General features: G+C 45.1%; 1 protein-coding gene across 1 annotated transcript in view; it reads left to right on the plus strand.

The window, feature by feature from the left end:
• The window catches only part of Nsf (N-ethylmaleimide sensitive factor, vesicle fusing ATPase), a 133,728-nt gene extending 108,061 nt beyond the window's left edge, over window positions 1-25,667 (plus strand). Inside the window, exons 17-21 of the mRNA XM_021176539.2 lie at window positions 1,472-1,551; window positions 19,218-19,352; window positions 20,466-20,579; window positions 23,667-23,722; window positions 24,191-25,667. Coding sequence (XP_021032198.1) covers window positions 1,472-1,551; window positions 19,218-19,352; window positions 20,466-20,579; window positions 23,667-23,722; window positions 24,191-24,212 — 407 coding nt within the window. The 3' untranslated portion in view covers window positions 24,213-25,667. The remainder of the gene's footprint in view (window positions 1-1,471; window positions 1,552-19,217; window positions 19,353-20,465; window positions 20,580-23,666; window positions 23,723-24,190) is intronic.
• The last annotated feature ends 1,250 nt before the right edge of the window (window positions 25,668-26,917 follow it).

The raw sequence follows: 26,917 nt of genomic DNA on the forward strand, positions 1-26,917 counted from the left end.
TGTCCATAATAAATGAGCAATGTAGAGTAATAAATACTGAAGTTCTGAAAATGAAAAAAAAATACTTATTAAACATCTGAGGTTGAGGTACAGTGGGTTCAAAGATGAAAACTTAGTCCCTGTGCTCAACTCAGAAATATACTAGCAAGGGCTGGAGAGATGGCTCAGCCGTTAAAGGCAGGGCTCCCAACCCAAAATAGAAGAAATATTCTAGCAAATGTCAGGAAAGCTTGTTACTTTCACATTTTGTTCACTGTGAATTCAGTCAGTCTGTTATGTATCATGATGACAGTAGATCAGAATGAGATAGACACCATTGAAATAGAAACATCCGGGGACCTCATAAACACCAAGGAGACTGCCCAGCAGTGGCTGCTGCTAATGGTGCCACGATGCTCTCAGATTAACTGCTCCCTGCTTCCTTGTGTCCAGCCTTACACTGGCGCATCTGCTTTTTGTTTCTTAAGTTTTGGTAATGCTTAATGTAAAACAAAGCAAGTATATATATCTCTGAGGCCTCTTTAAACTAATAGTGTCTACCTAATGGCCAGGATTGGAGGTGCGCCATGTTTGGGCCATCTCGGTTCATTCTATAGGATGATTTCTTTGAGAACGTTAGTCATGTTCATTGTTCTGTGTAGATCCCTTTATCTGAGCAGTCAGCAGAAGTGGTCATAGTAACACACTGCCAAGAGTTTGTGCCCTCTGAGAAGATTTTCACTTTATGAAGTTATTTTTTTTTTTGTACTTGTATGTTTATTTATTCAAGTGCTAGCACTGTGCTAGAATGACTGGTGTCATTCTAGGAGGATCTCAGTAAAATATACTACCTAACCTTTATAACATACATTGACAAAAATAATAATAATAAAATAAAGTCAGAAAAACCTTGACTTCGCGGGCTTGATGCCTGCAGGGCTCCACGTACAGGAGATGGGCAGGCAGAAAGAGCAAGGGAAGTGGCTTCAGGCCGACGTGTCCCAAGGTAGAAAGTTCTCTAACTGCCTGCTCTGCCTTCTCAGAAGGCCAACCTGAGCACTCTCCACTCCCGAAGTTATGTTATTGTTTCTTTTCATATCCTGTTCAGCTCCACCTTTTTCTCCTCCTGGAGTCTCCACCACCAAGCCACGTCCCAGCCCCTTTCTACCTATGGTTGGTGTCAAACTTTGTCCCCAGCGTAATATATGTAAATGCGCCATGGTGGTTTGTGGTAGTTTCTTAGAAATGCTTGGTGAATACACCTGGATGTTCTCTCCTTTAGAAGATGGTCTCTGAAGACCAGAAAGCACGGCTACAGGAACCAAAGTGGAAGTTTAGCTTTTTTAAATGTACAGACACATCCTTCTGTACCTTGTTGAGAATGTAGATTATGAAGGTGTCTTTTCTCGTGGCAGAGCTGATTTTACCCAGCATGCTTGGATGTGTGCCCCAAGCTCTCCATCCCTCAACCACAGCCATGTTTCTCTTTCAGATTATGTCCCCATTGGCCCCCGGTTCTCCAACCTGGTATTGCAGGCTCTTCTTGTGTTACTGAAAAAGGCGCCTCCTCAGGTAAACTAGTAATAACAAGATTTCTACAGACTCCTCAGTAAAGCGTATACAGTGGGACACTCCGAATATGTAGGTTATCATAGACTACAGTTCTGTTGTAGCGTTCTGGAAGACCCATCTGATCTAGCCTTCTGTCTTAAGGTAAATTGTGTTTCTTAAACAAACAGCTGTTCTACTTTATTTTATGCGCATTGGTGTTTTGCTGCATGCATGTCGGGGTGAGGATATCAGATCCCCTGTAACTGAGGTAGGTACCATGTGAGTGCTGGTGAATTGAACCTGGGGCCATCTCTCCAGCCTGTAAATTGTTTACTTAACAGAGGTTTGTTTGTTTTTTTCTTTTCCTTTTCTGAAAATATCAGGATCCGACAGTTTCCGTTAGTGTTAAATCTTGTTCTGTGAATTCCCCAGCACCTTCTGCATCCTTAAGTCATCACCTCCAGAGGGAGGTAGATGGTGATGCAGATGTAGAGGGTGACCTGAAGTTGTTTCTCCTCTCATGCTCTGCCCTTAAGGAACAGAGCTGGCATCTCTGTTCATCTGATCACATATTTACTGATGTGGCTGCTGGAGGTGGTGATTCCGGCGCCTAAACAAATACAGAAGCATCCTGTGAGGGTCAGGCCTTACTTACGGAGGTCTCCAGAGAAGCTTGGCTGTGCCACAAGACAGATTCTCTAGGTTGGCTCTATGTGGTAGGATGTTGAGACATGCCAGTCACAGGGAGACAGGAAGAGAGTAAGCAATCATTTGAAAACATCTTAGTGTCCATATGGAAGTCTCATATGCAATATGCAGAGAAAGAAATAATTAAATTATGACTCTAATATGTAATTTAACAGTAGAAAATATACATCCATATTTTGTGCTTGAAGACTGGTCTCGATTTTCTAGGTTTTTAGTGCTTCTTAAAAATTTTCTAAAGTCATAAAAGATACATAACAGCCTCAAATTGTTTCATTATATGCAATATGAAAGGTTTTTTGTTTTTGTTTTTGTTTTTTTGTTTTTCCTGTGCTGAGGATCAAACCCAGGGCTCCCTGCATACTAGTCAAGTTCTCTGCCACTAATCAATAGTTTCTCTTTTGATTTTGAGATGGGGTTCTCAGTGTTGCCCAGACTCCCTCAAATTCCTGGACTTGAATGACTCTCTTGCCTTAGCCTATTGAAGCTTTCCCTCTGCTAAGGCTGAAGTCAAGGGAGGTATTTTCTGCCTTCCCTAGACTCCTCCCATTTCTAAATAGATGCATCTGACTACAGTTGCTAAAACAAATAGCTTCTATATACTCACTGCTTTTTAAGGAGCTAGCATATTTAAAATTTTTAGAATAGGAGAGATTGTTCAGGCATTTAAATATTTTTATTATATGTTCAGCTTTTTGTTTAAAAATATGTGAAAATTCACTTAGGAGAAAAATTAATAGCTTTCCAATATTATTTTAAAATTTCTCCTTTACCTGGTCACATGCTATCCATGTTAGTTTAAATAAAGATATACGTTCCTTCCCTGAAAGCTTTTCCTATTCAAAATGATATAAGTAGAAAAATATTAACAAATGGTATGGTTTTAAATGTTTTAAATATCATTTCATTGTACATGTAATTGGGGGCACAGGCCATAGGGCCCTGTGGAGGAGGCTAGAGGACAGACTTTTGGGCTTAGTTCTCTCCATTCGCCTTTAAATGGGTTTTTAGGGTTGAGCCTGGGCCACAAGGCTTCCTATAAAGCACCTTTACCCCAGCCTTCTTGCTGCATAAAGAGTCACTGTTTCTGTTTCTTACAATAGTTGTAAGACTCTAAGGGCGGGAAATGTATGTTACACTTCTAAGTCTCACAGCGTACACGCACACACACACCCTTCCTAGTTCATTCCACAAACACACTGAGCACATGCATATAGCTGTGTATGCATTGTCTTGCATTGATGGCCTTAGGTTATAAAACAAGATATAATTCATGGAAAAACATTAAAAATAGGTGGGGGCACACCCTTTAATCCCAGCACTCAAGAGGCAGAGGCAGGCAGATTTCTGGAGTTTGAGGCCAGCCTCATCTCAAAGCAAGTTCCAGGAGCAGCCAGGACTACACACAGAGAAACCACCTCTCAAACCAGCAAACTTTAGGAGCCAGCAAATGGCTCAGCAGATGGAGGTTCTGCACTGCAAGCCAGAGGTCAGATAGATAGAGGGACCGCACTGCAAGCCAGAGGTCAGTCCCCACAAATCCACGACAAGGTCGAAGGGGAAAGCCAGTTACACAAAGGTGTCCTCTGACCTTACATTTATAACCCATGGTACACAGTCTCCCCCATCACGTGCACACACATGCATACCACATGCACACACCACACACACACACATACACACACCTTCATTTAAAAAAAAATTATGTGAAATTCAAATTTATGTGAAATTCAAATGACTACTTAACACATGAGTAAATCATTCATATTATCATTTATCAAGGATTGTAAATCAAGACCAACACAGTGAAATTCTTTGTATTTTGGATTATAGATGACTATCATCCAAAAGTCAGATAAAAATAAGTGTTAGTGAGGAGTTAGAAGAAATTGGAAACCTTACAAAATGTTAATAAGGTTTAAGATCTGTTGCCTTTGGGAAAGTTTAGCAGTTCCTCAAAAGGTTCAACGTGAAGTGAGGTGCCCCATCAGTTCACTGCTAGAATACAAATAAAATAAATGAGCGCACACGTTGGCCCCAAGACTTGCTTGTTCCCAGCAAGATGATTCAGAGAAACCTAAAGGGAAACCACTATGAGTCTAAGTAGAATGAAACCTACTATAGTTATGAAGTGGAATATTATTCAGCAATGAACATTCACTCAGAGCATACTTCTACAGAAATGGACCTTGAAAATGTGCCCGCCTCCCCCCTCCTTCTCCTCCTTCTTTCTTTCTTTCTTTCTTTCTTTCTTTCTTTCTTTCTTTCTTTCTTTCTTTCTTTCTTTCTTTCTTCCTTCCTTCCTTCCTTCCTTCCTTCCTTCCTTCCTTCCTTCCTCCTCCTCCTCCTTCTTCTCTCTCTCTCTCTCTCTCTCTCTCTCTCTCTCTCTCTCTCTCTCAGATCTATTTATTTTACTTTATATGTATGGGTGCTTTGAATACACATCTCTGTGCGCTGTGTTTGTGACTGGTGCCCACAGAGACCAGAAGGGAGCAGAAGTTCCCTTGGGATTGGAGTTAGAGATGGTTGAAGCCACCATGTGGGTGCTGGGAATCAAACTTGGGCCCTCAATCAGGGCAGCCAGGGCCCTAAACTGCTGAACCACCTCTCCAGCCCCTATTTCTATGAAGTGTCTACAGTTGGCCATTCTGTAGAGATAGAAAGTACATTATCAGCCGGGCGTGGTGGCGCACGCCTTTAATCCCAGCACTCGGGAGGCAGAGGCAGGCGGATTTCTGAGTTCGAGGCCAGCCTGGTCTACAAAGTGAGTGCCAGGACAGCCAGGGCTACACAGAGAAACCCTGTCTCGAAAAACCAAAAAAAAAGAAAGTACATTATCAGTGGTTGCTGCAGGGATGGGGGGTGGGGGGCTGGATTGGGAGAATTAGAGGCAACTGCTAATGTGTGTGGGATTCTCCTTGAAGAGATGAAAATATTCTAAGATAAGTGTGGTAACAGGTGCTCACATCTGTGAACGAACTGGAAACTGTTGATTTATGCACTTTAAGTTATTGAGCTGTGTGCTTTACAAATTATATCCAATAAAATGATCACATTTTGAAGCTATGTAAAGGATGAAAGAAGAATTCTATAGAGGGTTAAAGTAAAGGGCAAGCCACCAGGGTAGGTGGAGAAATCCCAGCTTGGGAGCACTCTTACACCCAGCAACCGGATCATTAAAAAGGACTGTGAAATAGATTTCTCTAAGAAGTAAAGATGTATGTAAGAAGTGAGAAACCTGGTTGCCTTAGTGACAGGGACTGGCAGGGACTCTCTTTTAAGGAAACACTGGCCTGTCATTAGTCAGAATTTGGTGACTGACCCCAGCTGCCAGGTGACCTGCTGCATCAGGGAATTTGTGGCAGAAAGACATTAGTATTGGGAATATTTCTGGTTGGCGCAAGTTTAACAGAATAAAAACATGCCTGGTCTGCATGACCTCGCTTTGTAAATGCGTTGTACATTGTACTCAAGAAAGTGAAACCGCTTTGTAAGCTGCTCCAGTGTTGGAAATGCTGGTGACAGCCACTTGGGCAAGCCAGTGAGTGCTCCATGGGGTTTTCAATTTAATGTTAAAGCTAGAGGCTGAGGGTCAGGTAGAGAGTGTGGGTCACAGAAAGCTGTTCTTCCTGGCAAGAAGACAGAAGCTGTGGGCAGCCTTCTTTAGAGAGCACCGCATCTTACCAGACAGCCATCGTGGCAGTCGCAGGAGCCTTGATTTCCCATTTGTTGTCATTCCAGCTTTCTCGTAGAAATATTGTGTGTGCGTGTGTGCACATGCTCCGATGAAAGAATCCCCCAGGGCGGGTGTTGTTCTGTATCCAGATACTCCCTCTCCACTTCCCCTCCCCCACCCCTCCCCTCTTGTAAATTGGCTTATTAAAACTGGGTCTCAAGCCCTCCTTTTTTTCCCTTTGTGATCGCCTTGTTCTTGGATTTTCTATGTAGAACTAAAAATTCAAGGCAGATTTCAGTTACTAGGATAATTTTCTTTGAATTTAAGTTTTTTTCTAAGCAAATGCATAGATTTTTAATGAACCTGGTATCCAGTGGGTTTGCTTTAAATTTATCTGGACAGTTACTACCATGATTGATTTATTAGTCCTTTGAAAGTATAAAAAGTGGTATCAGTAGTTGATGAAAACTGAGAAACATCATCACATTTTGTTTAGCATCTTTTTAAAACCAATTAAAAGCTTTTCTAAAATGGATTGAACAGGAGAAAATAAAACATGTTCCCTAGGTCTTTATTTCAATCAAGTTTCCCCTGTGTTCTGCGGGAGAAGAGATCGAGGCGGGATAGAAAGGCTGAAAAGGGCTGTCCCAGCAGGGAGCCGAGCTGGAGAAAAGGCTTCTCTGAGAACTCCGCCAGAGCAGCTCTGAAAGCTCCCAGCCGGCTTCATCTACATGCAGAGTCACACAAGGCATGGGGGCGCTCACCGGCACACAGAGGCTCCACATGTGCCTCCCTGCTGATTCCTGTGAAAAGCTAACAATTGGCTTGGAGGGTAAAAGACCACTGCAGTTCACCCTCCCTGGGCTGGATGTACAATTTGTCCAGTGTTAGGAAATGTCCGGCTTAGCAGTGAGAGGCTTGAAGCCGGCCCTCCTTGCAGTGAGATCCTAATGCTGGGCTTTTACTCCATGACACTGGGGCTCTTTTCAAGGTCTGCAGATTTATGGAAGTTGGGGGGGGGGGTGCTTTTCCAGATCGGAAGGATGAAAGCGGAGGTCTGCACGTCAGGAAGGAGCTCCAGGAAAGAGGGAAGGCCAGGTGAACTGCCGGCACCAGCAGCCCTCAGCCCCGCCGGCCAGCCGGGGCTTTAACCTTTCCTCTTGGGTCTCTTGGTACTACACTTAAAACAATAGCTTTATCCTTTAGGAGACAAGAACCCAAAGGGCTCTTCAAGCCGTAAAACAGCATGATTCCCCGGTTTCCTCAACAAGTCCAAGGGCATTTGAGTCATTAATTGGCTTCTTGATTCTGGGTGTTCCTGATGTTTGGGGTCATGCTGGAAGCCCCACATGAACAGCGTAGAATAGAGAGTAGATAGAATAGCCTTGATGTGCCTGGAGAACCAATCCTTTTTCAGTGCCTCCCAACATTCTTTGTTGTTGTTGTTGTTGTTGTTTTTGGTTTTGTTGTTGCTGCTGTTGTTTTCGAGACAGGGTTTCTCTGTGTAGTTCTGGCATCCTGGAACTCACTCTGTAGACCAGGCTGGCCTTGAACTCAGAAATCCACCTGCCTCTGCCTTCGAAGTGCTGGGATTAAAGGCGTGCGCCACCACCACCCCCAAACTTCTTTTATTATAGCATATAGAAAATGGCACCGAATTGTACATGTGGATAGGTTGCCACGGAACACTCAAAGCTGGCCAGGGCCCATTTACCAGGTACTCTTTGCCTTCTCAGCTGATGGGCATCAACACATTAATTCACATATGACTTGTTTGTGTCATATCAATAGTATAATCTCTGGAAACTATAAACTATAAAAAAGAATATCCAAATTGATAGCAGTATCACTGAAGTAAAACTCAGACCTAATAGTTAAAAGTTTAAACTGAGTTCAATTATAAGAACTCAATTGTTCTGAAGCCTAGGAATGCGTTGTTGTTGTTGTTGTTGTAAGCAAGCAGGGTGTGCAAGTGCACTCTTAGACTCCTAACTTCAAGGAAACAGGCAGGAGAATTGTAAGTTTAAGGCCAGCCTGGGCTACATTGTGAAACCTTGTCTTAGGAAGAAGAAAAAAGGCTAGGTGTGGTGGGATATACACACATATATAATCCTAGCCCTTGGGAGGTAGAAGCAAGAGGACTACAAGTTCAAGGCTCTCCTCAGCTGTGTAGACTGTTCCGGATCAGCCTGGGCTACATGAGTTCCTTTCCCAAAAAAAGGTATGAAGGGGATGATCTGGTCAGGGCATAACTGGGCCAATGAAAAAACTATAGCTAGGCAGGCAGTAATCTACAGTAACTCTTTAGAAGAGTTTTCAATAAAATATTCTTTATAAAAGGAAAAAAAAACTATAGCTCTCTAGATCAGCATCTGTGTTTCTTGTGAATTTGATTTTAGCAGCAGCAGTCTATAGACAGCACTGGTTTTATGTAGTTCTCATGGGACATTTCGGTACAGTCTTGCCATAGCTGTGATATTGGGGAGGTCTTGCTAATACTAGGCAACTCTTCAGGCTCTGAGTTGCTTTAGTGAATAAACAGATAATGGAAGACTCCAACCCCTACAGGCCTAAACACGAGAGTCTTTCTATCTATCTGTTTAAAATTAACTCTGGCTAATGACTACAGTATGACTCAATAAGATGTGTAACCACTCCAGGAAAGAGGTGTAGTCATTTTGCCAGACACATTCATTGTAACTACTTGACAGGGTGACTTCTACAGTGGACTTTTTTTTTTTTTTTGAGTTATGACTGACAGTTCAGTGACCTAATTTTTCCATTTGTTAAGTCAACGATATTATGTAGTTACTATGTTTTATAAAACTATTTTATATGCACTTTTCTTAGAATAGTAGGTTTTCTTAGAAAGCTACATGTACATTGAATAAAATATATTAAGTATAGATTAGTTTCAAATGTATCAAAAATAGTAAAACCGTTTGATGAACCCTTTTATAAGACATTGTTACAAATATCTGCTGGGCAAGTATCTCAAAGGGGTTTTTTTTGTAATTGTTTTTGGAATAATACATCTATGGTGGGCATTAGTTAATACCAAAATCAGTATTGGGGTGCATGTGTGTGTGTGAGAGAGAAAACATGTTTGTGTGTGTGAGCATGTATGTGCACATGCTTGTGTTATAAATTTATTCTAATAACTCAGAATATGTAAATTTTTTTATCAGCAGAGAAATGTAAATGAAAAATGTGCCTCATGGCCAGAACTTAGCCTTACTCTCTCTCATCCCAGATGCCCCGCTATGGCACCGGCTCTGCAGGGGCTGTACACAGCACCTAACGTTCACTGGGGCCATTCACCTCCTCGGAGCACCTTCTCTGTAGAACTCACCCTTTGTGGCAGGGTTAGGGTCCTAAATCCTAAATTCAAGTCTTGGCTCAGACACCTTCTGGCATTATTGCCTTAAACTGGCATCTTGGTTTCTCTGTACATATTTCTTTATCTGTAAAAGTAGAAAGAATTCTTACTCTTTTCCTATCCTATAGAGGGTCAACTAAGATATTACATACTGAAGGCCTTTGTAAATGTGTGAATTGTAACCATATAAGATACTAAAGCAAAGAAGGTCCGTATGCTGTGGACCTCTTCAGCTGGGGAATGCACCTGCTACGTAGAGGAAATGCCCATAGAGAGAAAGCTCAGAGTTCCAGCTTGTATCCCCTCCTGTGCAGTACTCAGAAGGGAAATGGGCGGGCTTCTAGCCTCTGTCCACATTCAGTAAGATTTGTAAGCTAAGTCCTAAGACAAATGCATCTGTCTGAATATTAGAGATTTTTGTTATAAAAGACATATAGAGACAAGAATTTCAGAACTCAATAAGGCAGGGGTGGGAGTTGGGTTGGCAGGCATCTAGTCACCGAGGCCCAAGGACACTGCTGGCTACACTTGCTTTGACCCACCTGTTGCCATTCCTGAGGCCCCTGGAGGCTGTGACCTTTCTCCCAGCTCCTAACACAATTAAATGGCAAATCGATTTCTCTCATGTGTCCCTGTGCCTAAAACCAGGACACAGATCTCCAAGCATCCCTGGGGCTTCATGCCATGCAGTGTGTGCTGAACAGCTATTGAGTAAGAGCCAACTATAATTATAAAGGGCTAGGACAGTCTGTCAGGATTCCTGGTGTTTATTGGAAGGTAAATAGAACTGAAACTTGAGGTTTTAAGTCACAGTGTTTGTAAACCACACACTGACAGCTCTCCCGGTTACACTGGGGAGGACAAAGAGTCCTCACTGGGTGTGACCCAGGCTGCCATCTACCTGATACATGCACACACACACAGACACACACAGACATGCACACGAAAGTAGCCTGGGCTATATAGTAAGACCTATTTCAAAAATAAATAAATAAAATAAATCATAAGGGGTGGAGCACATATCCCCAAACTGTCTGTCATAATTGCCTTTCCATCAGTTGGCCTCCAACTTTTCTGAATACATGCCCATACTGGAACAAACAAAAAAAATTGGGCTAATTTTCCCCTAAATTTTCAAACAAGCATTACGTTATGAGACGGTGTCCACAGTAAAACAGCAAAAGAGCAATATCGTACGATAACAGAAACTCTACCGTACGGTGACGGAAACTCTACGTTCCATCCTAAGCACAGCTACCCTCCCCAATGGTTACGTGGCAGAGAGCTTTTTCTGCCTCGTGTTTGTTTGTTTGTTTGTTTTCAGTTTTTTTGAAATAGGGGTTCTCTGTAGCCCTGGCTGGCCTCGAACCCAGAGATCTGCCTGCTTCTGCCTCCCCAGTGCTGGAAATGAAGGCATGTGTGCTGCCACCACTTGGCTTAGGAATAATAACATTTTAAAGTTTATAGATAGCTATTTTCATTTTTAGCCAGCAGCCGCCGCCGCCGCCTTTGTTTTGTTTACGTTGTTTCCTTTGTTGGCTAGGCTCTTTTGTAGCTCAGGATGGCCTTCAACAGCAGCTGCATCTGGCCTGTTGGCCTGAGTGTGTGTGACGCGTATCCCTACCCTTGCATTCCTTTCTGATGAATGTTATAATGTCTGTAAGGTTCTCTGTGGTGGCTGGAGGACCCTCCACTCTCATAGCTGACCTTAGCTTCCTTCAGTGCTGTGCCTCCCATCCGAAGGGCTGATGGTTGACACCCACATAGCTAAAGGTGACCAAGATAAGTGACAGTTGTTGTGTCTCATGAACACGGGGAGGATGCTTTTTCCATCTGTGTGTAGCATTTCTCTAGGCACGCAAGGTTGGAACACTACCTTAAGGAACACCCACTTTGTTCCAGTGCACAGGTGATGACTATTTATTCTGCAGTATAGAAAGGGAGGCTGCATAGGAAGCTCCGCTCAGTTGTGGGGTGAGGGTGAGGTGCGTACCATGTAATGCAAGTGGCACCCACTGTCTAGCCTGGCACGGGGCTGAGGTTGTCCTCGGGGTGGCTGCCAGGATGCTTCCTTCAATCTGATTTTTTTTTTTAAAAGATATCAAACACGTTCTCAGTGTCCCAGAATCCCATGTATGGGACAGGCTTACTTATCCTGGGGGTTGCATGGCAACCCCAAACCTGAGGAAGAGGAAGGTGCTTGCCTCCTCACACAGGGCGACAGCCTGGAGAGCAGGAGAGCAGGGGCAAGTGCGCTGGGTTTGCCCAGACCCCGCTGGCTGTCCTTTCCAGTCTCTGTACTCAGGAGTTCACTGCTCTTGTCCCTGCCGCTGGTTTTCCAGTTCACACAGAGGCTGGTGCCCCTGTCACTGGATAGTGGCAAAGATGTACCTGTGCCCAAGTTAGCAGGGTGTCGTAGCCTTTCATACAAAGATGTGTGGGAATGTGAAGATATGTTTTGAGTACAGTAAACCATCTTAGATTTCACGTGACCTGTTCAGTTTTACTGGAGACAAGAACAAAATTCATAAGAAAGCAAGGGCTTCAATTTTTTAACCCAAGCATATTTTTTTCTGTGTGTGGGTGTTTTGATCTCGTGTATTTCTGGTGCCCCCAGAAATACATGAGACTGTCCCCAGAAGAGGGCACTAGATCCTCTGGAACTGGAGTTACAGATAGCTGTGGGTGCTGGGAGTTGAGCCAGGGTCCTCTGTAAGAGCAGCCATTTAACAAACGAGCCATCATCTCCTGCACCCAAAGTGTATTCTTATTTATACTTGCTGGGTGACGATGGCACACACCTTTAGTCCCAGCACTCAGGAGACAGAGACAGGCAGATCTCTGTGAGTTCGAGACTAGCCTGGTCTACAAAGTGAGTTCCAGGACAGCCACAGCTGTTATGCAGAAGAAATCCTGTCTTGATAAAAACAAAAACCAAGTTATACTTTCAGACTTTCCAAACAAGATTTTAAGAGGAAATGTTTGCTGAATATATTTTTGGTATCTGAGGTAAAATATGCTGAACACCTTGGATGACACTGGTGACAGTAAGGATTGTCATTGCCACCATGTGTAGGTGTGCTCAGCAAGGTATGTTGGCATATTCAGACTGCACATGGCAGTCACCAGGGAGAGCCACGTGCCCTGTGTGTTAAGGGTCCTATGCCTGGTTCCTTGGTGACATTGCTGATAGCTGCTACCTTCAGGTCTCCAGTGAAGTCACCTGCCAGTCTCTGAAAGTCGCTCACTAGTTTGATGCTTCTGTCTGAGAGAACTAAGGAGCGACAGCCAATAGGGCTCAGGAATGTCTTACAGCAAGAGTCACCAGGCTCTGGTGTTAGAGGCAGGGGGAGCTTTGTCCATGGGTAAATATTTAGAGTCTTATTTATTATTGCTATAAAGATGGATGTGTCACCATAGTCAACCTAAGAATCCACCACTTTTAATTGTAAAAAAAATTACCCAGGTGTGGTGGCCCACGCCTTTAATCCCACCCAGCACTTGGGAGGCAGAGGCAGGCAGATTTCTGAGTTGGAGGCCAGCCTGGTCTACAGAGTGAGTTCCAGGACAGCCAGGGCTACACAGAGAAACCCTGTCTCGGAAAACCAAAAAAAAAAAAAAAATGTAAATGAGCCCCTCAAAGTCTTTAGAGGCCTCTGCTCCTCTGCCTAACAGGTAAGTTGTAAGGCTGACTAAACCTTATACTCACATTCAGCCCCAGACACTCTTAGTTCTTGAGTTCTGAGGAATTGAAATTGTTTAGCAGGTTGTCTCTTCACAGGTGAGGTGTTATTACTAGACACACTGGATTATGTTCTGTGCTTAATTGAGGACAGAGTACGGGGGAAGAAAGGTTCTGAGATACAGGCGTGGTGCAGCTACACACTGGCATGAAAATCCCAACAGCTGTGTAAAGAGAGAGGTTCCCAGAGTGAGCCCCACAGAGGTGGAAGTACGGTTAGAAAGAACAGCCGTGCATTCGGAAGGGGAGGAGGGGGCAGGTGGAGGAGGCAACTTACAAATACCACGCTGGAAGCTGAGCTGGGTGCCTGGGTCCAGAACTGGATTGGCTCAACACCCTCGGGAAGAAGTATCTACACAAACCATTGCTTTTGGCGTTAAGAACAGTGTGGCATGGTCACTACAACTTTATTTTCTTGAGTTATTTATTCTTTTCTGCTAAGAGTTCAGAGCCCATCATTTCTAGGAGATCTATCTCCCAAACTTGTAATTAGTAGGACAGCTATTTTAGACACGGGTTTAAAATCACACATGGTGTCAGGTGTGGTGGTGCGTGTCCCTTTAATCTCAACACTGGGGAGGCAGAGGCTAGAGGATCTCTGAGTTCTAGGCCATCCTGGTCTACAAAGCAGGTTCCAGGGCTACAACGCAGAGAAACCTTGCCTCAAAAAACCAATAAATAAACAAAATTGCTCATGGTGGCACTTCTAACTGTGAAGGCCCCAGGTTTAATTCCCAATCACAAAAACAAATAAATGAGCAGTCAACAACAGATCCCATAAAGTTAAGGAAAATTAGCCAGCCTGAGCCCCTGGGCCAGCCCTTTCTGGAGCTAAGAGCCCAGACATATCACCTCCCCGCCAGGTTCCTCGGCTACTGACGGAAGGAACTTGACGAAAGGCCGCTTCTCCAAGTGTAAGATGGGGCGAGCCGGGTCTTTCTTGTGACTTGCTTCCAGGGATTCTTTTTTTTTTTTTTTTTTTTTTTAAAGATTTATTTATTTATTATATGTAAGTACACTGTAGCTGTCTTCAGACACACCAGAAGAGAGTGTCAGACCTCATTTCGGGTGGTTGTGAGCCACCATGTGGTTGCTGGGATTTGAACTCTGGACCTTCGGAAGAGCAGTCGGGTGCTCTTACCCACTGAGCCATCTCACCAGCCCGCTTCCAGGGATTCTTGAGTAAGTAGAGTAGTCTGCCTTTGCCCACTTGAGACTCCCGTGAGTGTGAGTGCCTTCCTTTTGTCCCCTGCTCTGCTTTACAGCACCAGGCCAGCTACAAAGGGCTAGGCAAAGAATTTGCTCCAGGGTAAAGTCTAATGGAGAACTTAAGTGTAGCTGTCTGCCTAGTTACAGCATGATTTATTCGGAACATCCTTCCTTTGGTATTCAACTTCAGCGCTTAACTAAAGGAGAAGGAAAAGGAAAATAAAAGAGGGAAGAAGAGTTCAAAGAAAAGGAGCCATGGTTGAGCCATGATCCCAAATGCAGGCTGGCCAAACAAAAACTGAACTGGGAGCCTCATTCATTCATTCAACACATATTTATTAACTGCCCCCTGCACAAGGCCCCGTGTTAGCCCTGGTTAGTTCAGTAACACTAAACCTCAGCCCTGTCTCACAAAAGACTCGTGAGACATGCAATAATAGGCAAACACAGGAGTGAGTCAAGTAGATGTATAAACGAGGATCTGATCAAGGGACAAAGGAGCCCGGGGAAGGAAGCGTGATGGGTGTGGAGCTTGAGTAACTCCAGAAAAGCTGGCATTCAAGCAAGCCCTTGACAAGGGAAAGAGCCATGCTGATAGGGAGAGGGGAAATGGCCTGTAGTGCACCTGCGTGTGCCAGGCAGCTGGGCCCAAGAGCTTCAGAGACTGGGCACATGAGCATAGAGGGCCCAGATCTGTAAGATGGCTCAGTGAAGGAAGCCATAGGGGCAGGCAGAATTGATTGTTCTTAAGGTTTCAGTAGCGAATAATACAAGCTAGCTAAAAATGAAAATTGTTCCCTGCCCAAGAAACAAACCAGAAAAAGGAAGAGGGAAACACTCTGTAGGGAAAGCTTCCTGCTGACCTGAGCTAAGTGCTCACCCTCACCCTCTGTGGGCTCTCACAGACCCCACTGCAGTGACTCTTACCAGGAGGGTGTGTGGCCTGAGCCTCATTGGCACCCCGGGCTGAGTATTGGGACCCTGTCCCACCTATGCAAAGCAAGCCTGGTGCCTGGGAGCATGCTTGTCCCAAGTCACCGCTGGAGTCCCTAGTGTTGGAAACTAACCTTGTCCTTCCTACTGTTCACTTGCCTGACCTAACATGACCCCCTCGGAAGCACCCCTGCATGCCCTTGCTTTCTCTCCTTCCTGTCTGTCGTGACAGTGATGTCGGAGAGCATCCTCCCCAGTATTCTTTATCTTACACATAGGTTCTTGTCCCTTTTCTCCTGCACAAGCTCCTCAGCCTTCAGGAGAACTCCACTGCTCCTCTCCCCCAGTCCCACCCAGGCTGGCTTCAGAAGCACCCCAGGATGTATAAGCCATGGGCTAAATGGGTGCTGGACCCTACTTGGGGAGTTTTACCCTGAACTGACATGGCATCCCTGTGGCTGGTTTATCCCAGGCCACAAGAGGAGAGCATCTCACGGGCACAAGCCAGGAGTCTTTCTCTCCGCCACAGTCCTTTCTCCTTAGGGCCTGCTTTTGGTTTCTCCTGATGCTTTTTATATTAAACTTCCTTCCTTCCCATAGCATTCTGAGCCTGCCTTTTGTTGGCTGCCCTCCTGTCCCCAGAGAGACCTGCTGTTGTGGCATAGCTGTTTCCACCAACCACATGTGTGGTGGCATCAGCGATCTGTCCTGCCACAGTGCCTCCTGTCACTGGCCTTGCAGCTCACCCTAATTGGAGATGCTCCCTCTGTATGCTTGAAGGTCTCCACAGCCATTGCCACTTGATGGTTGCTGGTATGTGACTTGGTAGTGCCCCCCTCCCCCCCCCCCCGGGTGCTGACCAGCCAGTGTCCCAACTAAATTAAAATTACTCTGAAGGTGCAAACTAAATTTCACCATCCACGTATTCTTGTTCATGTTCCAATTAGCAAATGTTAATTTCACCTTTTACTCACTGGGTTTACAAAATTCTTAATATTCCAACCCTTCAGTCTTTTACAAAAATGTCAGATCGCAGTCATTAGAACACAGTGGAAGGCCCATCACACATGGCAGTTTTGAACCTCGCTTTCAAACTCACTCCTTAATCCATCCCAGGGTTTCTGATTGTTCCGGGTTAATTCTTCTTACCGAGGGTGTGTTCCATTTGCTGCATTCAATGGTAAGAAAGGCCTTTCTCTCCCGCATAGCTGGCTTCGCTGTTGTTGGGGGTGAAGCCAGCCCTTCCATTTCACTGCAGATATTATATTAGTGGCATTTTTTTATTTAGGAAAAGAAAAAAAAAAGCTTTATTCCGCATGAACTTTTGTTACAAATCAGTTGATTGGGGCCAATCAATGGCAGAACTCTGAAAGGGTGTGGATTATCTGGTTAGCCCTTTGTGTGGCAAAAGGCTTAGATGATGCTCAGTGCTTGCCCATTCTTCATCCTGTAAAGAAGTGGGTCTCTGAAGGATCAGCACCTGACCGAGCCCTGCCTTTTTTCATGGTAATGTTTTCACCTGAGTTGCTCCTTAGAGCACTAAGACTTGGTTAACTAATACTTATTTAACCTTGGAACAATGTTCATCATAATCCGATTGGCAAATAGTCATTTTATTTCAGCCTTTTTTTGTGTCCCATCGGGACCAGCAAATCTCCGTAGAGTATGCCCAGGGAGCGAGGGAGCAACTCCCTGCCCCCTAAATAGGTTATTGTTACTGTTCTCTCTCTCTTCTCTCTTTCTTCCATGGGGTATGTCTGGGCACTGTGGACTTTAAACCAGTAGCCACACATTAGCAAGATGGAGTTCCGCTTTGGGTGGAAACTGCCTCTTCTAAAGCCGCTCTCCCATCACATGCCGCTGGCGGTTCCTGCCCTCCAGATGTGACCCAGTGTGGTTCCCTGCGTTGGTACATCCGCAACTGTTTTTCCATAAGAACGCTTCCAGTTGCACATTACCACTAATTAATACGTAAAACAATCCTGCACAATTTAATGATTTGGTAATGTTTTTCAGTGTTTTCTTAAAGATGATGCTTTACAAGTCAAGGCCTGAGCTGGCCTGGGTCGTGACCTCACCACAGTGTTTGCAGTCTTGTTAAACAAGAAGACAGGCAAAACATAAATTAGCGTCTCCATTATAAGTTACCCCACACTTCCCAATCTTTCAACACTCTGAAGACATTGAAGTCGCTGTAGGAGAAAGTTCTTTGAGGAAGATGGTGGTGGATGCAAACAAGTCCAGCTTTCTGTCGTGAGCCAGGAGTTTGTGCAGAGCTGCTCTTTGAGGGAGGCCACTGTTTCTTTCTGAGAAGAGAGAGATAAGGATGCTCGAACCCAATGGGAAGGAGAAGCAGCTCACTTTCTTCAGCTGTGATGAGCCAGAAGACCAGGACAGAAGCATCACAGAGCTCAGGGATGAAGGCCAGCCTTGGCATATGGCCAGACACTGTCAAAACTGTAATGATTGTAATAAAAACTGCCTGCCGCAGCATTGGTATCTCTTAGCGCTAGAGACCATGTTCCAAAGTTAGCATTAGAATTGTTGTTTGTTTGTTTTTTAGTATAAGATGTTTTTTAGTATAAAAGCCTTTTTTGTTATAGTAGTAATGCTGTGTGTGTGTGTGTGTGTGTGTGTGTGTGTGTGTGTGTGTGAGTGATTACCTCAGCACCCAGCTTTTATTTTTGCCTTTGGACTTTTGCTCACTCTGACTTAGGCCCTCGCCATCTTCTAAACCAGCTTACCCATTTTACAAGACTTGGCCTATAGGTGGGCAGTGATGGCACACACCTTTAGTCCCAGCACTCGGGAAGAAGAGGCAGGTGAATCTCTGAGTTCTAGGCCAGCCAGGGCTACACAGAGAAACTCTGTCTCAAAACCACAAAGAAGAAAGAAAGAAAGAAAGAAAGAAAGAAAGAAAGAAAGAAAGAAAGAAAGAAAGAAAGAAAGAAAAGAATAAAGACAGACAAGAAAGGAAAGATGTGGCCTGTGGCTCCCTCCCTGCAGAGATGGCATTTTCCTCTAGCAGACCCCTCCCCTGGGTGTAGGCTGCCTCCTCTCTGTGCAGCACAGTCTTTGGGGTTTGCTGTTGTCATCTTTATTCTCTTACTTCTCTGGTCAAGGTCATTCCGCAGTCACTCAGGAGCTTGCCAAACGTCTGGTGATAAGCATTTGACCTTTTTGGTTAATTTTTTTTTTTTAAGTTGATTTATTGACTAGCAATAATGATTAGCCTTTAATCTGTATACATCACAAATAAATTTCTATCTTGGAATCTTTGCACATTCATCTGTAAAACCAAGGAGCTCTTAGTGTCAAGAGGGATTCTGCCTGTGTGTCTGTGCTGTGGGGTTTATGTGTACACACGTGAATATGCTAGAACTTGAACCTCGTCTCTATGCATGCTAGGCAGGTGCTCTCCTAGTGACCCATAGCCCCGCCTCCTCCTTGAGGTGGTGCATGGTTGTGCTTGGCACCCGATAGACTAAAACAGTGAGCGAGCGAGATTGAGGAAAGCACCCTTGCTTTGCTGACAATTAGCGACATAATGTGTACAAAGCCCAAACTGGAGGGTTTGAAAGTTTTTGGGGGAGCATGAGGGGTTTTAGACACAGGGTCTCACTAGGAAGCCCTGGCTAGCCTGGAATACACTATGAAGACCAGTCTGGCAGAGGCAAGCAGATTCCTGTGAGTTCAAGGCCAGCCACAGCTATATAAGAGACCCTGTCTAAAACAAAGACCTACTTCCCATCACAGGACTGAACTGTAGTGTACATTTGGTGTCTCTGGCTTTGGTTTGGTGTTCCAGTTCTACTGGTCCCCTGTTGTCTGGGACCAGGGGGAAAAGGCCTGCTTCATTGTTTCTGTTTCTGTTATGTCATCTATGCCTTGTTTAGAGTTTAATTTGGAAAATTCTGGTTTTTGTATGTTTTGCCTGCTTTGTATCATACACAAATAAGTGGACCCTGCTCATTTCAGTCAAGCCTCCTCTGGTCTCCTCACTAGTGTTTTTCTGTATGTAACTCATCTGTCTCAATGACCAGGGCCGCAAGCTTCTTATCATCGGGACCACCAGCCGCAAAGATGTCCTGCAGGAAATGGAGATGCTGAACGCCTTCAGCACCACCATCCACGTGCCCAACATTGCCACAGGAGAGCAGCTGCTGGAAGCTTTGGAGGTAAAGACGAGTCACTGTTTGGAACTGTGTATCAGAAAGGAGTTGAGGCCCGAGATACCTCAGAAGGATCCCCTGGCAAAGCAGCTGTCACTTAGCAGCACACTTAGCTAGAGTGTGGGACCCAGGGGATGTTCCCTCCAAAGCTTCTCAGAAGCTAGAAAGAAAAGAGGATCCAAAGGAGAACAGATAAACTTCTTGTTCCTGGTGTGGGCAGCACATGTACTGCAAGGGCTGTTCACTCTTTTCCCAGCATGCATTGGTAACTCCCAGGCGACACTGCAGGGGCTCACTGGGATCCACACAGTGTGGCATAATCACTATTTCTTCACAATGGCTGGCAGCACACTTCTTTGCATTTAATAAACTAGAAAAATGATTAAAGCCTTTGGAACTACCAAAAAGAAAAAAAGAAAAGAAAGCTACCCAAACCTCACAACATTATAATGTGGAAATGTTTCCTTAGTTGGGTTTTTTTTTTTTTTTTGAAGATGATAAAGCCTTTAATTAAAAAAAGTGAGTCTTCGAGTGAGTGTTGATTAATATTAATGTGCACAGATGACTAGATGGGATCTGATGGAAAAGGTGATGTAAGTTATTCGGTGTGGTCGAGTCGGGGTGGCTGCCTAAAGGCCCCACAACTTCAGAGTTGCCGTGGGCTCCCCACAGAGCAGACGCCAACTGCATGAGAAGTGTGCCTGGGTCACCTGTCTGAACATCCTGTTGTAGTTGGGAAAGAGAAAAGACCAGACTACTAGACACATATGAATTGTGCCTAGGAAGGAATGTTAACACGTTTAACTTGTATTTATCATAGATTGGAGCTGTTTTCCCTAGGAAACACGTCTCTCAGTTTAGTGATGGTCCCTAGAAAAACAGCATAAGATTTTATCTCTTCTAGATGAGGTAGTCTCAGCACCAGGGAGGCTGAGGCAGGAGGATTACCATGAGTTGGAGGCTAGTCTGGGCTACAGAATAAGACCTTGTCTTTTATGGTCATACAGGACTAGGTGGGTTAATTGATCCAGTCAGGTAGTTCCTCCCACTGTTCACTTAAGGGTGAATGTTGGTGTGCACACCATAAAAGTGTCTAATTGTTGTTTATTGCTTTTATAGCTTTTGGGCAACTTCAAAGATAAGGAACGCACCACAATTGCTCAGCAAGTCAAAGGGAAAAAAGTCTGGATAGGAATCAAGAAGTTACTAATGTTGATTGAGATGTCCCTGCAGGTAAGGCGATCCCTTCTCTGGGTGAGTCACAGGAATGGCTGTAGCACACCAGGAGGGCCTGCTTTCCTCTCCCAGGCCTCAGGAATACCCGTGTTCTCCTCTTTCTCTTCAGAAATAAATGAGCAGAGCAGAGCGTGACTTCTAATCTTAATGTAGAGAGTCATTAGGTCTCAAAATCAGAAAGGGCTTCAAAGCGAATTTAAAACTACAACTGCCATGTCCACAGTCTGTCAGTGAGTCTGCCCCGATCTCACTCACTACTGAGGCGCCATCCTTCAGGGTGAGCATGTGACAGCACTGATGGGTAAGAGGTCTGGGAGATGTGAAAGAGTGGATGCGGCTGACTTGTGCAGATCGGCCGTGACTGTGCGTTTCCCCTCACTGAACTCCTAAAAAATGTTTAGTTTTTCCAGACGGGTGTCTCTGTGTAGCCCTGGCTGTCCTGGGGCTCTTTATGCAGACCAGGCTAACCTCGAACTCAGAGATCATCCTGCCTCTGCCTCCCAAGTGCTAGAATTAAAGGCTCATACCGCCATGCCCCGTTCCCTAGAAATCTCAAACTAACTGACTCCCAGCCTGCTGCTAGGCACAGGCAGATGAGACTGATTTGGTTTGGAACTTTCTCGTGTGGACTGCACCTCCCTCTCTCCTTCTGGAGTGCCTTGCCTCTGTGTGTCCACACGTGTACACACACATGTACATAATACGCTTGTGTAGACTGAGTTCCGTGTGTTCAGACCCCTGGGCTGCCACACACTGTCACTGGCCCCTGGACCAGCTCAGCACATATTAGCTCAATAAATTTCACTAGATACAATGAAAGGAGCAGAAGTGAATGAATGAGGAGTGAGCCATCCCCAGACCTGAGGAGATGTGTCACTGTGGAGCCCTGCGCGCCCAATGTGAGCAGCGGGGTTCCCCAGCTTCACATCTGAAGGAAGCTCTTAAGCCAATAAATAAGAAATATGGAGAGAATTATCTTAAATCTCTCTGACAAACTCAATTTAAAATTAAATTTTTGTGGTTTTTCACAAACCAAAAGTTTCCCGAGCTTCCAGCAACTGTTTTTAAGTCAATTTATATAGTTTCCATTATGAGTAGTAAATTATTGTCCTAGACTAAGCACCCTGCTCAGGCTTATTCCTGGTGAAGGCATACATACAGGTGTATTGGCTCTGTCCCCGAAAAAAGATAAATCTGTCAGAAGTCAGCTCTGCCCTTCTTTTTCCAGTTTCAGTACAATCTTTTAAAATAATTGCATAGAAGAAACTATGCGAGTTTTCCTCCCCACCCCCTGCCTCCTCTCCCTTTGATGCCTGCGGCGGCGGCGCAGTGATCAAGTTAATACTTCTCATGTGTGTGAGGTAGAAAGTGAGAGTGGGGCGCTCGGCCTAATCTTGAGCGACTGACACTTCATAGGCCTGGAGTTTGAACCCCTTCACGTCAAATGGATTCCGAGCAGCTGAGTGACTTCTCTTTAGATCTGCCTCAGGAGCAGGGGCAGAGCCCAAGTGGAGAGGCATGCCGTTCAGCAGAATGGAAGCCATGCTCACTCGCTCTGCTCGCCGGACTCGATTTTGTTAAAACTTGCTCGGTGTTAAGGATCTGCTCTGACTGGATGTCACCTGAGGGAATAAAGTCATTTATCTAGGTTACTTTTTTCCTCCCTTTTCTCTTGACTCTTAATTCCATAGCTACAGGCAAGTCAGTAAGTCGCTCCTCACACATATTAAATAGAGTTAATGGGCGAAGACCTGCATGTACTGACTCCAGCGAGCTCCAGCCAGTTCCATTTTTTAGAAAAAGCTTTGACAATTGATTCATGTGTAATTCTAGTCCCATAGAGGGAAAAGAAAAATGGCTCTTTTGTTAGCTGTCCACACTTTTTCTTAGTTCTTTGCAGTCTGACCCCTTAACTTTGATACGTTTGAAACTTAGGTCATTCCATGTTTTGCTGGGACAGCAGTTGCTTTTCCAGCTTGCTTGGAGGGAAGTCGGAGTGCACGCTTGCCCGCGGCTGAGCCCTTGCGAGCCCAGCCACTCCTGCAGGGCAGGGAGTTCCCGCTTGCCAACAGACTTCTGCCCTGCAACATGCTTTAAAAGTGAGGTGTTTCTTACAATACAAACTCATAGTGAGTACTTAGAGATGTTTGTTTGTGATTATTCTTTTCCAGATCCCCACACACCCTAGTCAGGCCACTAAGAATATGATACACTTTGAAGTGAAGTAACTTGGATACAGAATGACAGCTAGGAGAGATAATTAGTAACGATGACTTGAACCAGCACCCGGATCAAACCCCACCACCTGGTCTTGAGTCTGTGACTCTCGGGCTACCAGAGGCCAGGTGTACTGAAAGCAGAGGCCAACAGCACTCTCTGCTCTCTTAGGTGTGGCAGCGTCTCCAGAAGGGCACTAAAGCTAAGAATGCCAGCTCAGTGAGTATGTGAGAGTCATAACTGGTCAGGCAGTGGTGGCGCACGCCTCTAATCCCAGCACTCGGGAGGCAGAGGCAGGCGGATTTCTGAGTTCAAGGCCAGCCTGGTCTACAGAGTGAGTTCCAGGACAGCCAGGGCTACACAGAGAAACCCTGCCTCGAAAAACAAAACAAAACAAGACAAAAAGTCATAACTGTATTTTGGTCACTTAATCAACCTCAGTTTGGTTTCTCAGGTTCCATCCTCCTCCTTCAATAAGATATATGAATTTTAGCATTTAAACTCCCACGATTCATAGCACCATGAATGCACCCAGGTGTGTCTGGACCCCTCCATGAGTGACCACCATCTAGTGTTGTGGTGACACCTGGCTGGTGTGCTTCTCCTCCTCACACCAACACACTTCAGGGGGTGCTTGGCTGAGGTGCCTGCGAGTGACCAGTAGCTTCTCCATGTTGGAAAGTTCCACTGGCTTCTAAATAACATAATCCACTTTATTATGCTTCGAAACAACAACTAGGGAATAGGTGACGTGGTTCTGAACGACCCAGGAAGCACATGACCACGCACCTCCCTGGTGCGGAGGAAGCACACTGTGGAGAAAAGGCAGCTTCGCGTGTCTGATTTGTTTCTTCCGATGCTTTTTAGATGGATCCTGAGTACCGTGTGAGGAAATTCTTGGCCCTCATGAGAGAAGAAGGCGCGTAAGTACACGCAGTGCTCACCCATCTGCGAGGTCCCAAGTCTTCCCCAGCGCATATGAGTCTGCTGATGGTTTCCTTCCTGTATAGCCTTGTTTTCACGCACTAGCCCCTCGCTGTGTTGTGGGTCTGAGGGACCAAGCAAGGAAGCAGGCTGTTGGGTTGGTCTGCTCTCCTTGGCCTGCTTCACAAGGCTTCCTTGTCACAGAGCAGAGAAAACTTGATGGTCCATGATTCACTGGAACCTGCTTTTAAGTGCCTGGAATGTGACCATTTTCTTTTAGAAAGTGCCCATCAAATAGCAAACAAATGGTGGAAAATGTAGAGAGAACAGGAAGCCTCGAGTGCTTCTTAGTGAATAGGGTTGGGGGTTTTTGGTTTTTTTTGTTTTGTTTTGTTTTTTTGGGTTTTGTTTTGTTTTGTTTTTGCAGAGCTTACAGTTCAGTGTGTGCTTTGGGATTTCTTTTGCAGTAGTCCCCTGGACTTTGATTGAAAACGGACTGTTTACAACAGTGACCAAGGGAAGCGACCAAGGTGAAGATGGCCTGGGATCGTCACTCCTCACACTCAAGACACTGGACTACGTGAAGTGTCCGCCTCCCTCCACACACTCGCTCTGCATGACTAGTGCAGTGAACTCCCTCGTGCTTTTGAGATGTTCTCGTGTTCCCTGGACTGCTGGGCTTCCCTCCCGTGCTAGCTAAGATGGTTCCTGCTTACGTGGGAGGCATGTCACACCCGTGCACGCTGCCCACACCGCGATCCCTACCACCTACCCAAAGGTCGGCTTCTACATGAGACCAAGAGCAAAGGTAGAGGTTCCAAGGGAGTCCCTTGGCACTCCCCATGCTAACAGCTGTGTATCCCACAGATTGGGTTATTGTCTGTGCCTAAAGAAGTAGGCTTTGAATATCTAAGATGCTGTTCTCAATCATTTTCAGAGATATTTCCAAGTTGCAATCAGGAGAGCTTTTCTAATCAGAAGTCAAATCATTCCTGTGGTGGCTGTGATATGCCCTGAGTGTAATTAATTTGCTCTGTGGTAAGAGATATGCTAATCATTACCACTTGGTAGATGCCGTTAAAACCTTATGAAAGATACATATGGAAATCTGTACATCCCTAAACAGAAAAAAAATTAAAATAATTTACAAGCCTCTCAATTCTAATTAGCGTCCGGCTCTAAGTGGGTCAGTTCCTTAGGATGACGTTAGAGGCCCATTAGTGCCATCGTCTTCCTTTTCCTCAGCCTGATGACTTACAATTCATCCTCCCTGTATCTCAAGTGATCTGTAATGTCTGCAGCACATAAATAAAACACTACTCTCCTGCAGAACAAGCCACCCCTGGTCCTCTCCCTCAGCCCTCGAATATCCATTCCAGTGTACTCAACACACCTCTTCCCAAAGAGGAGCTCAGCGAGCCCTTTGGAGGGTGGTTTGCCTAATCAGTGGGTTAGAAGGAATGTAATTAGGTCGTCACGTCATTCGTGGAGATGAGTCTTAGGGCGCATGCCACTCTCCCCGCTGCTGCTTCAAACACAAAGACAGCCATCAGAAGCCGCCCGGGAGGCTTGCTGCTGCAGGGGCACCTGGGTGATAACTCTGACACTGTCCCCACAGTAGAAGGCAAATCATCTCCTAGTCTTGCCGTCTGTATACCTTGTTTGGGGTTTTCATCCCTGGCTTATTTTGTGGCTTTGAAAGAGTGAATTGTGTTGTGAAACTGTGATTCCCGTGGCTAGTACCGTGGTTCCCTGTCCATCTCCATGGTCCCTGTTGTCCGAAGTTCTGCCTCTCTCCTCCCAACAAAGTTGTACATGGATTAATTTATGTTTCTTGTTCAACGAAGTTAATGTCTTGTGTTTTTGTCCAAAATTATATTGAAAAAGATATTATATTGTGTAATGCAAATTGAAGGAATGCAATAAAGAGTAAATATACTTGAAGTATTGTATAGACCAGTATTTTATATGGAACAGGACCAATCACTAATGGGGCTGCATGACGAAGTGGCCGCAGAAGAGAAACCCCTCCTAGCTTTGTTACAGCATAGGGGATTTTTTTGTTGTTTTGTTTTTAAATCTCTTTAGAAAAACATTAAGGAGGCTGGAGAGATGGCTTAGTGGGTAAGAGCTCTTACCGCTCTTCCAGAGGACTCAGTTCAATTCCCAGAATTCACATGGCAGTGTACAACTGTAACTCACATGGCACACAGATATACATGCAAGCTGACGGCACATGCCTTTAATGCCAGCATTTGGGAGACAGATCTCTGAGTTGGAGGCCAGCCTACTCTACATAGTGAGTCCCAAGACCCTGAGGACAATAGTTCTCAATTCATGGGTTACACCTAAGACCATCAGAAAACACAGGTATTTACATTACAATTCACAACAGGAGCAAAATTACAGTTATGAAATACCAACAAAAGCAATGTTGTGGTTGAGGGTCACCATGATAGGAGGAACGGCATTAAAGGCAAACAGCGTTAGGAAGGTTGGGGACCATTCATGCAGAGAGACTCTTCTCAAAAAACAACAAAAATATTAAAAAAAAGTTCAGTGGGCAGTGGTGGCATGTGCCTTTAATCCAGGCACTCTGGAGGTAGAGGCAAGTGAGTCTCTGTGAGTTCAAGACCAACCTGGTCTACAGGGTGAATTCCAGGCAACCAGAGCTGCACAGAAACCCTGTCTCCAAAAACAAAACAAAACCCTCAAAAGTTCATTAGTATATGCTAATATACGAGAATCTTCATATTTAAGTTTGATACCTATTTTACCTTAAAAAGTCTGAACTGCAGCCATGAGCTCGGTTGTTCAGGAGCTGGGTGGAAGCTGCTTCGCGGTACAGCGACTTCTCTGAAGCAGGCAAAACTGAGACCCCTGCGCTCACCCTGCTGTTCTTCATACCTTCTGGATCTCTCAGATACTAGATGCCACAGCCCCAGTCCTTGCACCAGGAAGCCCAGAAATGGATGCTGTGTAGAGAGGCATATCCAGCAATTTGGGGGACAGCAGTTGCCCCCACCTCCACTTCTGGGAAGATTCCCCAAAGGCCTTCCTACCTCCAGCCCACAGCATAGCCCTGTGAACAGTGTGGAGGGCTCTGATGAACCCCCACCCCCACCCGGATGTCAGGAAATACTAAATCTTCATGTGTTTTTTTTTTTTTTTTTTTTTTTTTTTGGGGGGGGTTT

Source organism: Mus caroli, unplaced genomic scaffold (genome assembly GCF_978045245.1).
Source record: "Mus caroli unplaced genomic scaffold, Mus_caroli_1 scaffold_13, whole genome shotgun sequence".
NCBI classification, from domain to species: Eukaryota; Metazoa; Chordata; class Mammalia; order Rodentia; family Muridae; genus Mus; species Mus caroli.